Source organism: Cygnus olor, chromosome 21 (genome assembly GCF_009769625.2).
Source record: "Cygnus olor isolate bCygOlo1 chromosome 21, bCygOlo1.pri.v2, whole genome shotgun sequence".
Lineage (NCBI taxonomy): Eukaryota > Metazoa > Chordata > Aves > Anseriformes > Anatidae > Cygnus > Cygnus olor.
The window spans coordinates 7,410,762-7,423,702 of NC_049189.1; the positions used below are offsets into that span (position 1 = coordinate 7,410,762).

At 41.1% G+C, this 12,941-nt stretch overlaps 1 protein-coding gene across 2 annotated transcripts in view; it reads left to right on the forward strand.

The window, feature by feature from the left end:
- Positions 1 to 12,941, forward strand: part of IFFO2 (intermediate filament family orphan 2) — a 42,982-nt gene that overhangs the window by 12,672 nt on the left and 17,369 nt on the right. For both annotated transcript variants that reach the window (XM_040533980.1, XM_040533981.1), the window contains exon 2: positions 12,786 to 12,846. In XM_040533980.1, coding sequence (XP_040389914.1) covers positions 12,786 to 12,846 — 61 coding nt within the window. The remainder of the gene's footprint in view (positions 1 to 12,785; positions 12,847 to 12,941) is intronic.

Sequence of the window (12,941 nt, forward strand, 5' to 3'; positions counted from 1 at the left end):
TTTTAACTTGGCAGCCTCCAAGAGGACATTCATGAAAGCTTTCATTAGGTGTTTATACAAAATAGAAGGGAAATTCATGCCACAGAAGTTTGCCTGTACTTTCCGACAGCTTAGCGTTAGATCTTATTATGGCTCTAAATCTCTTCTGTAACTACTTGTCTCCTCAGCTGCCAGACTTCTGGCAAGGTGGCTGTGTTTTGCTGAGAGCTCTCAGCAGCAGAAGGAGGTGGGACATTACAAGTAGAATGTCCTGAACACCATAAAAATACAAATGTATTTTTAAAATGGTGATGGCATATCGGAGTGCACTTCTGACATCTTTTCAGAGTTGCTACAAGACTAGAACTGTATAGAGCTGTACTTTTTTGATACAGTAAGCACTCTTCACCACAAGTAGACTTCAAATGTTTTTACTGCATGCCTTACTTTTTCTTCTTTTCCTACCACCCAAAAACATTCTTTTCATACCAATATTTTTACCGCCTCTTGAAGAGTCTCCTGTTTTCCTGGGGATTTAAAAAACAAACAAAAATACAAGAAAGAGAACTGAGAGCTAGACGTAAAAGGATAGGATAAAATGGTTAGGGAAAGATGAATACAGCTGTCTTGTGGGGGAAAAACTGTATTGATGTTGTGCAGCTGGAGGAATAGAGGGAGAAGGTGAAAATCAGCTCAAGCCTTGTGTGCTAGATTTTAGAAGTTGGAAGCTCTTGGCTCCAGAAACAAGTCAGAGCAAGGTCTGGCGTTGTCCTCTCTACTGGTAATACTTTCACTAACCTGTTAGGTTTATTAATGGGTACTTTATATTACTTTAGTGGTAATGTGCTGAGCTGGTAAAGGGCTGAGAGTTAGACATGAGTATGCTAGAGAAAAGAGAAACAGGATGGGACCTTCTTGTGTTAAAAACCACAGGACATCAAGATCAGATCACTGGTTAAAAATTTTAGCATGGAGGATAGGAGTTGAAAAACCACACTTTTGGCAGCTGGCTGCAGAAAGCCTTTATTTATTGTAAATGTTTGCTTCACACTACTTAACTGTAAACTGCACACTATTTTTTTCTAAAATACTAATATTAGTCATCTTAAATCTTAGGGAAGGACCTATTAAAACTGCATAGAAGGCCTGGAATAAGGCTGTTGATTATTTTTTTTAAGCCAGCATGGCATCAGACTCTGGGACAGGCATGCTGGTGCCTATCTTCTGCTGTTTGAATATATTTGATTAAATTAAGAGCATTAAGCAATTTTTAAGTTTCCTTAAACAATGGATGGATTCTTCTGTGATTATAACATGAGTCAGTTATAATAATCCCTTTTCATTGCGCAGTTTTGTTCCTGAAACTGAGTGCTGAAGTATTCTTGGTAACTCCCTTATAAACATCCTACCTTACAATTTGATGAAGAAACTTTTCTTGCTCTGTTCTGTTATGCTATAGCCTGTATTCATTTCAGTAATGATGTGGATGGTGGAGATGAGCTGTCCAAAGGAATCACATGGCTTTTTTGGGACAACGATAATAGCATACTGTATTCCACAGTTGAGAGTCCCCTTTGTCCGTGCAGGGTCTCTAAAAGCTTGTTTTGCCCGACCTTTTCAGTGCAGTAGACCACAGTTCTACAAGTTTTTCACATTAACACTTGTACCAGGCTTTTTCTGCATGTTGACTCAAAGAATCTGAGATGCTGAATAGTCTATGCAGTAATTGCAATGTGATTTAAAAGCATTGGTTGGGCTACTGTTTCCTGCCCTGCTATTGTAGGGTTAGGAAAAAACAACTATTTCAAGATGTCGAACTTCTGCTTCTCATTTGCTCCAAGATGCCTGTTTGTACCTGTCTACATGAGACCCGAATAATGAAATTTAACACCCCACTTGCCACCCTGTAGCAGGGTAGGTAAACATAAAGCAGTTACTCAGGAGGAGCACAGGATAATGGGTAGCTTTTTTATTTTTGTAGGAAGTGTAAAAAAAAAAAAAAAAACAAAAAAAAACAAAAAACAAACACACACACACATATATATATATAAATATATGAAAGAAACAATCAGTACTTCTTCAGGCTTGTAGTCTCCATTCCGTTTTTTGTCTTTCACTTGAGTTTTATGGCATCTGTCACTGTATTTTGGAAATATTGTCTTTGAAGAGAATGGTCATTAGTCAGGAATAATGAGTTTACTCAGCTGAATTTCACAGTGAGTTTATTAGTATGCATGTGCCAGAATGTTAGGACCAAGCACCTGAATGTCTGCCATACTAACTACCATAAAATCGTATCTTGTTCATGGGTGGAGTTGTAAAATAAATTTCTATACGTGATCGGTTGTCTTTAATGCATGACGTTTGTAATACTTGTGTTTGTTAGAGATTTCCTTACATGGGAATTCAGGGTTTGATAATTAACTTGTAGCTAGCAGCGGTATACAGTCATGTAATCCTGTGCTTTTCAGATTACCTGTTTCAAAATGAGTCAAAGTAATTACTTTATCTGCAGTTATGACAACAGTTTCACAGGAATGCAGTGCTCTTGCTGTGGCTGTTTCATAAGCCGTGCTTACAGTTGTCTTCTGCAGGCCTGGGAGTACGCAGAGCTGTTTTGTGGGCTGAGGGTTTGCCACGTGGTGTGGAGAAAGGAGCGTGTGGCTGCGTCTTCTAGAACAGCTTGATCGGATGAAACTGACTGTCACAAGCACGGCTAGGGGCTGAGAGTGAGCCTGGAGCACTAAAAAGGGGCCTGGAGATGGCTTTGGTCTGTGTAGAATTGCGTTTCTTTCGGAGCTTGGTCTTTCCTCTTTGTTTTATAACTGTGCTTGTCAGTGGTTGCTGGCCCAGCGAGCGCTCTTTGGCACCGTGAGACCTCTTGGAGGGAAATGAAATAAATAAATAAATAAATAGCAGTGTTGGAAGGAGCTGAAACAGCCTTGAAAAGATGATGCTGTCCTCCGATATGGTGAAATCAGGATGTGTCTATCTTCTTAAATTTCCTCTTTATTGCTAATAGAAATATATATATACATAGAGGAAAAATAAGCGGATATACCTACAAAATGAGGGAAATGCCTTGCACTTGACTTATACAAGAGGAAGAGAACTGAGAACTTGAGTGTTGTCCCAGAAAGACTGATGTAGTAGCTACCTAGGCTGCAGTAAAATCTTCACAAATATGTCTTTTTTCTTTTCTGCCCAGTTGAGCTAAAAAAGAAACCCAACGTTTAATGCTCTGATTCTCATCCTTCCGAAAGTGTCTGCTGTATTGATCTATGTCGTATGGGTATTTTGGTATAAATCTGATCAGATGTTTCGTAGATTGACCTAATCATGTTTATTATGCCATGTGTGGGCTGCATCAAATTCCTGGAATCAGAGCTGACTTGTCAAGCAAACTAACAGTCTGTCTGACTTGTACTTACACACTAAAGTGCTGCTGCAGTTATCCTGGAGGCACGGAGATGTGGCCCTGGAAGTCCTGCTCACCAGGGGGTCTGCAGACTCGGTATAGACACGGAGTGCCCTGTTGGGGTAGGGAATAGTAGCTACCTACCCTAACGACAGAGAAGCCTGCTGGAAGTCGATATCTTAGCTAATTTAATGGTTCTGCAGCTCACATTTCTGATATGTTTCTGATAGCTGTCAGGCTGTCTAAGGACTGATCTTAGTAGCTGAAAATTTTAAGTTAACCGTAAATTTTGTCTTTTTCAGTGGGGAGCAGCTTAGATGTAGGCTTTCAAGTGGTTCGTCTTCTGCATAGTGTATTTTCCCCCTTGCATCTTCTTACATCTTTGCCTAGTCTGGGGCTATTGGTATTGTTTTTTCTAATTGTTTTGTCCTTACCTTGTGCTCTTGGCTTCTTTTCCTTTTTTAAATAGAGGAAATGCTTATGCCCTTGCCCACCCCCCTAGGAAAGCTAGCTCACAAGCTGAGCTTGTAGGCCGTGCATTTTCCTGGATTGTTTTTTTTCACAAGGCTCTTTTGTTAGAAACTGAACTGGGCTAGCTTCAGTTACCACAAAGCTTACTGGAAAATGGAAGGCAGGAAGAGTCCCCACGTTCTCATGTTACTGCACAAATCCCTCTCCCCTTCCTGGGGGTCTGTTATACCAGTGAAAAAAATGCATTTCAGCTGTCAAAAACTGCAATAGAGCCACGCTGCAGAATTATTTGCTCATGCTTAAGACTAGTATATTTGATCAGGCGTTATAAACACTGTCAAGAAGATTTTGACAGGGGTGAAAAATGAATTTAAGCTGTTGATGCCAAGTAGAAAACAGAAAGTGCTGATCCTGCCTGGAACCCCTTGCTGCAGACTGTCTGTGCCCACTCCTCTGCGCAAAGTAAATACAGCTCGATCTGTTCTTTGTTGTGTTTGTGCAGGTCGGTGAGGCACAGATTTGTAGAGCTGTTTGCTGCCCTGGCAAACATAAGAGGAGGATACGGAAAGCAGTGTTTAGTTTACCTGATATAACAGTTAACATATCATGAATTACATCGTAAGCCTTGTTTCAAGAGCTTGCAATCTGCTGGTATCTTATCAGCCAGAGCAGTTTATGACCTAGCAGAAATCTCTTTCTGCAGGCTGCAGGAAATGGTTGTGTGCCTATGGTCAGCACACTAGTTTAAGGTGTGGAGAACTCTAGTGATAAATGTGGTTCTAATTATACTCGGATTCTAGCATATGGATACTTCATAAATACTGAATACACAGAGGCCTTTTGTGGTTTTGCTTCGTAAAGTGTGAAAACTCAGTTCCTCCAGAGCAGTTGCAATTGCCATGTGCCTGATATGAACTGGAGTAGCAGAACAGCTATGCAGAAATGTAAAGATGCTGTTAAGATCACATGGAAAAAAAAAAATTACCTTACCTAATCAGGTTCATTCTGGGAGGGTGTAATCCTGGCCATTGTTGATAGGTGTGGTTGGGAACACTTCTCAGAGGCTTAATGTGTTAGTCAATATATAAAATCACTTGCAGCTGCAGAATAGGCAGGTCTATGATACAGAGGTTTGGGTTATGTTGTCATGGGTATGATCTTCCTCTTGAGGAGGATTTGAAATGGGTTTTGAGAAGTGAAGAATGGGCAGTACCTAGGGAAGGAGGAAGTTCTACAGAATCTTCCTCTCCAATGAAAGTAACTTACTTGTCTACTTCTACTTCTTACTTGTCTACTGGACTCTCTCCTATGGAAGGGGTTAGCAACTAGGATGCTGATTAGATTACAAATGCAAGGGAAAACAAGACTTCTTTGCATGACACTTGTCCAATTCAGAATTCAAACACCTTTGAGAGTGAGTCAAAGAGTCTGGCTTGGCTTAAAGAGAAAGCTGGGCAGCAGTGAGCTAGATACCCTTATCTCTTTTACGCTATTTCTTCATCCACATACAGTGGAAAAAAGCTCATAATTTCTTTTGAGGAAGAAGCATTTCAAGTGCATTTGTTATTAAGTGATGTAGAAATAAACTACCAACATTACTGGCCTTGGACGCGTTGGTAAATGGCAGGCCTTCAAGGATTTTTTTTCCTTTAAGGATTTTTTTTTTGCACAGCATAGTGCAAATTCCTTTGTAAGGATAGGAGTTCTCTATAGGTGCTTTCTCTGTCAGGTAGTTGTGAAATATTGTGAAAACAACTGACAGCAGCCTCACATGCTGTATTAGACCTATTTCGAATAAGTATCTTGTGTCTGTGTTGATGGGCTTCTGTGTTTGAGGCTGCGTACAGGTATCAAAAGATACCTTAGATTGAAAACTGCTCTTTCAGTTCAGTGTTTGCAAGAATATGTCATGCAGAAGCGTGTGTCTTGTAGCTATGTAGTTTAAAATGTATTTAATGTTGCTATGAAGATGGCACGATTACACGTAGATCCTCCTAATGTATTAAAAGCGCCATTATTTGCTCTCTAAAGGAATGCAGGCACGGCTGTTGCTTCTGCTTGAAGTTGTTAAACTCTTGTGACATTATGCATGGCTTAATGAACTTAATGAACTTACAGATGATATTTATTGTGGTTCCATTAAAAGTCTTGATCATCATTCCAGGTGAATGTAATCAGAAGGTATAATTATGCAGTGTTTTCCTGTAGAGTAAGTTCTTTCAGTAATTCTCTTCACAAGAAATTGCTGTTGTTCAAAGACCTGCATGCTGTTTTAAGTAGAGCATGAGTCTAGAACAGAGCTTTGATATTAACCTTTTCTTTGTAGTGAACCCCCTGAGTTTTAGCAGCATGAAGGGCATGAGTTCTGCTACACAGTGAATTTACCTGTATAATCTAGACCATTGCTACAGGTTTGAGGATAACAGGTTCCCCCCTTACTCTGATGTTTGGGAAATGTGATGCTGCAGTGACAGACTTCTAGCAAGGAGACTCTGAGACTTGTGTGAAGCGGATGCTTTCCTGCTGATTGCAAGCAACAGATGACTTCATTCCAGTGCTGCTGTTGTTTTAGAGCCAGGCTTTAATGGAATCAAGACATTCACGTTAAATTAATACGTTTTACATGGAGCCCATCAACTAACATTTAATTTGCTTCAATAAGAAGTCAGGGCATGTGGGATCAAAATGGCCCGTGCTTGGGATAATTTAGGAGAATGCCTGTCTTACAGTACCTTACAAATGCACATGTAATCGAGGTAACGTTTGTTAGTAAGCTAATTGTTTAATGCAACCTTGCACCTAGTTCAGTGCAAAACTGAGAGTGGATGGAAAAATGAACTCTTAAGCCAGGATTCTAAAAGCAGAGAGAATGGCGCATTGTTGGCTAGCTTTTTTTTCCTTAAAAAAGAAGATAGAAGAAAGCGTTGTAGAAGTTTTTTTTTTTGTTTTTTTTTAATGAAATCCATCTTGGATGGTTCAGGTTTTCTGAGCTAATGAGAGCATGTAGATGACTATCTGTATTTACAATCCAAGTCTGCCTTCGAGAATGAGGAATGGTTCCATGAGATTATAAATGTGGGTTCTGCTCTTGATTGAGAAACACCATTTGATATCTGGCGAATGGGTAAACAGAGACTGATGCTGCAGCAGGGTTTTAGTATCGTAAAGTTTGTTTGCATCTGTTCAGAAAGTCTTGAATACGATGCTTTCCTCTCCCAAGGTACCACAGTGTGTTCCTCTTAAGCGGTGTGCCCTGCCCAGATTTCTCCCTCTGGCCATTTACAGGATTAGGCTGTGGATCCTTTTGTGTAAGCATCGTAAGTTTGTACTTCTGAGGGGCCGTTAAGTCGATTCAGATGAAATCAGAGTATAATAAGCAGAGTTACAAACTGTAATGTTGATAGTTATTATCTAGGTGCTGGAGAGGGGATTAATGGGCATGTTCCTACAGCCACGCAACGAGAGGCAGCACGTAACTTCTGTGAGTAATCTGAGATGATTACATTGGTTAGGCTTGTGTGTGTGAAGTGTTAAATCTCGTGCCAGCGCTGGTGAGCCGTGCAGCACGCCTTGCCATTTGGAGTTCCCATAAACAGCGTATGGGCGTCAGAAAGATCTGAAAGCACAAAGGAACAAGCAGTGCTGCCACAAAGGAAAGCGAGCACAGAGACGTGTCTCTAAGCGGTGACGGCACCACCAGGGGTGTAATTACTCGGTCCTGCAATGGGATGGGTGTTTTCTCCATTTCCTTGCAGGTGTGGTGCATCAGAGAATGCATCTTAGGTGCTTCATATCTTAGGGATGAGTAAGGTTGGGTGCATCTCATGCCAAAAATGGAATAGTGGTGTTTTAGCATGGATGAGAACACGATGTTTTTCCCTGAGATGGCACGGTGAGTTCATAGAATCACAGAACCACAGAGTGGTTTGGGTTGGAAGGGACCTTAAAGATCACTTAGTTCCAACCCCCTGCCATAGGCAGGGAGACCTCATGCTACATCATGTTGCTGAAAGCCCCATCCAGCATGGCCTCAGGCACTTCCAGGGATGGGGCAGCATTCATAGTCACCAATAAGTTTTATCTTCATCAACATATTCATCAGTATGTTTGTCTTCAGGAATCATGTATTTTCATGAGCATTTTACGGCTGTTGTTCAAATACACCCTTTCGTTCCTGGTGTGGACTTAAGCATTCAAGCAATTTGGTCTTCCTTTCTGTGGCTGCTTTCCTCCCTGCGAACTGATGGGAAGGTGCTCCCTCACAAACAAAGCAGAGTTAAAAGCTTCAAAGTCTGTACCTGAGAAAATGGCAGGGGACCATTCATGTTCTTAGACCACTGTAAATGTTTTTTCTTGGTCTGTTTTTTTTTTTTGTTAGGCTTCCTTAAGGAAGGATATTTTCAATGAAGGAAATAGTGCAGTTGATACCATCAGGCATAATTAACTATCAGCTAGTCTATTCGTGCCTTTCTGCCTTGAGCAAAAACATATCTGAAGTTGTAGGTTTATATCTGTCATACTTCGTGAGTGTGTTGTCTAAATTATATTGTACTTGCATCTAAAAATCCTGTATTTTTGAAAGAAAATTACTGAACTGCTTTTGGAAAGGCAAATTTCTCAAAAACTTTCTGTCCTAAAGAGGTTTTGTGAGTCTACTCCAATGGGGAATTCTCTTCACCAGTGTGTATTATGAAATTTGATTTGGTGATACTGGGAGAGAAGAAAGGACAAAATTTGTGTTCACTGATGCAGGTATTCAGGAGTGGGATACTGTCTTGAAGTTGGTTTTGTCAAGAGAGTCTGCTCAGTTTAAATCTATGAACACTAGGATTGGAAAATGTTAAAGAAGCTTTTAGGGGATATTCGCCTTCTTGAGATGTCTCCATCTGCTGTCTTCTGTTTAGCAGAAAGCGTTAGTATTGGTGAACTCATAGCTGCCCTTCCAATTCCCGGGGAAACGCACAACTTTTCGGTGTGACTCAGATTTACAAGAATAAGGCTTTAAGCAACCTTAAGCGTAGCTGACTATTCATGTGTACTGTTTGTCTAATATCCCCGTAACATAGCTTTTCCCTTTAAAGAGAGCAAACATCCTTTGTTCTCCTCTAAGCTATGTAAGACACTTACTCTTAATCACAGGACTGCAGAAGTAGTTTGGGGCCCGAAGCTGCAGTGACTGAATGCTGCTGGAATGTAATATGTCACATCTGGTAAGAGGGGAAAAGGTCCGTGACTGCTCAAATGCAGACTAGCCCTTTTTTGGGGGTGGGTGGGTGATGGTTATGACTAAAACATCCTTGTAGGTGGGGAAGATGGAGAAAAGCTTGATTAGACTTGAAATTCGTATTTCTGTTTTTTTCTTTCCTTTTAGAAGGAGCCGAGAATAAAACAAAACAGAGAAGCTCTGAAGTCCGGTAGATCTGGATGGTGATGTTTACATTTCAGGGTCAGAAAAAAGATTTTGGATGCAGCTGGAAATCATAGCAATTGATGCGTCTGAGCCAAGAAATAAGTGTATGTGAGACAAGCAAGAGCAGCTGTCTATTTGATATGCTGCTGCAAATATATAAGACTGATGGTCTTTAGCCTGTAGCATGCACAGCCATTTTCTTTTGGGCATTGTAGTCCTCCTTATTCCTGTCACTGCTTCTCCTGTGGCTTTCCAGTGGAGCAGTTGCCTGTCCGTCTGTCCTTGATCTGCTCTCCCTTCAGGTGAAGGGAGCACCAGGCTTCGAGCCTTTTGTGGACATCCTAGGCTGCACACCTAAGTGGCATCACTGCTGCTTTTTGCTGAGAAACAGAGGGCACCCGCAACCTGCTGGGATTAAGCCTTGTGGAAGACCACATCTGCTTTAAAACAGTGACGGAGGAAGATGATGTTGATTAGCATAGAATACTGGGAGAATAACTTAGAGCATGTTGAGTATTAAAAGACGTCAGCGCCATAGTTAGCATCTTCTCGGCAGCCTGCTGACTGACTACTTACTGGAGCATTTGTTGGAGCGTGTAGTAGCAGCAGCTGCCAAGGTCCCTTTTAAAGTCCTGTGTGTTACAGCAAGTAGCGAATGATCATATGAATGAGCAATCTTTCTATTGTCTCACTTGCTTGGAAGTTTAAATGGAGAATTAATCTCCTGTCCCATTGTCACCCTCTACTTTCCCAGCCTTCTTCCTGTCTTCCCTGCAGAGTCTGCTGAGGTTTAAGTGTGAGGAAAAAGTAAGGCTGACATTTTCAGCTGTTAAATGATGTAAGTCAGCTCAATGGTGGGTGGGAAAAATGTGTTCTGAGGTTTACAATGTGATATTAATGATTAGCAGGACCCTTATTATCAGTCCAGCATGAATTCTTTTCTTCTGCCAGGTGTGAACTTTTTGGTTAAAAATGACCTGATTGTTCATATAATTAAGAGAAACAGAACCCAGAGCAAAGTTGGGGGTTGGGGTGTTGTGGTGTGTGTAAAGAAGGCAGCCTTTTCCTCTCTGAGTCTGGCAGAAGGGAATTAGGGCTGTAAATCACTGTTCTGTGAAACGCACTTTAACTGGCACAAAGAAGAAATGGAACTACTGGAATTCTTGCAGGATGAGGAAGGTTAGTCTGAGCAGACTTTGAGATGCGTAATTTTGGCAGCTGCCCAGAACGGCTGAACTGCTAGGGAGGAATGCTAATCCTTTTTGCTAGCTTTTTGGCGTAGTCAGTAAAAATACGCAAATAGGTCTTCCAAAAATACATCCCTCTCTGCAGAACGCACAGTGTACTGTAGGAATGCAAATAATACAGCAGGATAACCTGAATGCAGCTGGTATTCCTGATTTCAGCAGTTAAAGCCTTGAGAAGCAGCAGCATATCAGTTCCTGCAATGTCTGCTTTGCCTTGCATCCACAAATGACAGCCTGCTGGCAGGAAGACCAGAAGGAATGATTAAAGCCATGCAACACTCCTTCTGTAACAGAAGGAGGTTATCTTACAGATTGCGAACCTAATTGACTACTTTAATTAATTTCACCTTCTTGACTTTAATATTAAATCTGAAAAGCAAAGTTACTATTTTTACGGGAACGTACATGTAATTAGTAGTCAAAAAACAAATAGGTTATGGAAATACAAGCTAAAACATTTGATGACAAATGCAGATTTCAGCCTAAATATTTTACTCTGCTTGGCAGCAAATCCTTGCCGGTAGAAATATGCACAAGTCTTGCTGCATAAATCAAACTTTGATTGTACACTGGAGGGCTCATGCTGTTTTGCTGGCTATTCCTGCAGCACAATAGCAGGAAGGAGCGGATGTAGCCAGCATGTCATCTTGGCGCTGCACTCCATGGTGCTACTGCATTGAGATGTAACCCGTTCAGGTGCCTCTGCTGGTGCCTGAAGACAGCAAAGTGCAACGCCACCACGGCTGCCTGCAGCCCGTACTGCTGAAACAGTCCTCCCCGGCTTCCATTTCAGATGGGATTAGACTTCCAAGGCGGAGATGTATTGAGTAGTGTGATGTTTATGTATGCGGCTACCTCCGTGGGAATATCCTGCAATCTAGCTGTCACCAGGTTTCTTTGTGAATTTGTAAATATGCTGAAATGATGTGTTGTGGCAGATTTAACCTTGCAGCCTAGCATTTTTGAGAATGATTTAATAGTTTTTTGGTCCCATGGTTTGCCATTTTCAGTTGAGGTATATAAAAAAAAAAAAACCTGGAAGTAGCAACAGAAATAATTATGATGGTACTTAGGCATTATGCTCACAGGAGTGTTTTTAATTGTGTGGTATCCATTATTTACTGGATTATTGAAAGCAAAATGTCTTGATGGCAGCTGTCAGCCCAAGTTTCTAGGTAGGCTTTCGGATCCCCGGGCTTTGCCAAGGGATTTGAGGAGTGACACATTTGAGCAGACGGTGTGACCTGCTCGTCAGGATGGCTTGCTGAATGGACACTTCAAAGGCTTCGCAGACTAAGTCATCAGACCCTGGTTCCCCTTCGCTGCCAGTGCCAAAATCATGCTTCTGCTCAACTATAAAAAGGAATGGTGGCCTTCCTGGGAGAATGCTGAATTGCTTGGTGAAGTTACTGTTTGGATTTTTGTTTCTTGGTTGTCTGGTGTGTTAAATGTTTCAGACAAACTTTTTCCAGGGGTATAATTCATATTGTTATAATAGACTGGGCAGGTCTCCTGTGGCACTACTATTTATTTCAACAAGTGGCACACATTTTACTCTTTTTTTTCCTGAGCTCAAACCATATTCATATGTATGAACGTGTATAGTCACATTTTCAAGAACTTTGTGTTTGAATTAGCAAAACGCAGCATTTGACAATAAATACCTTTTGAAAGATTTTTGTGCTTGAAGAGAGGAACTGCCAGGTATTTCTGTACTTAATCCAATAATATGCTCAAACATAATGATGCTTGTAGTATAAGGTTTAGTCGTACAGTTTGTAACTGTGTAATTCCTTTCCTTGTACCCTCTCAGTACTGTGAGTGAGTGTATATATATCCTGCATTCAAAGATACTTGTAGTGCTGGGAAATGGCTGAGGTGAGTAGGTTCCTGAAGATATTGATGCAGAAGGCATGCAAATGTTGAAATTGATTGGACTGAACGGGTAAATAGTGAGACTGTTGATTTGGGTAACTTAACTTCAAGTGCCTCCCATTGCACTGAAAATTTCCCACCTGATTTGCAACCAGATATTGCACAGAAGAGCAGGAAGGGCACTGATCCCAGTGAGAGCTGATTTCACTTTTACTTTTTTATAGACCTATGTTCCTGGTTTGAGGGTGTGCAAGTGAGGGGAACCATCTGCTTGATGTTTGAAATAACTGTCATCATCCTACCGCTATCAGAAGACTTGTGATTTGGAAAAAATATATTTTTCTTGATAGTTAACGCTCCATCTGCTGCAAATCTTCTCTTTCAGATGGGAAGAGGAACTGACAAGAAGAATGAGTCTGGAATCTATGGTGGAAACCTTGCGGGAGGTAAGTTTTGCATAGTAGGTATTAAATGGTGTAGGCTTTCTCCACACCTATTATGCCATTAATCGCTGGAAAAGAAGTTGTCTTTCGGTTAAAAG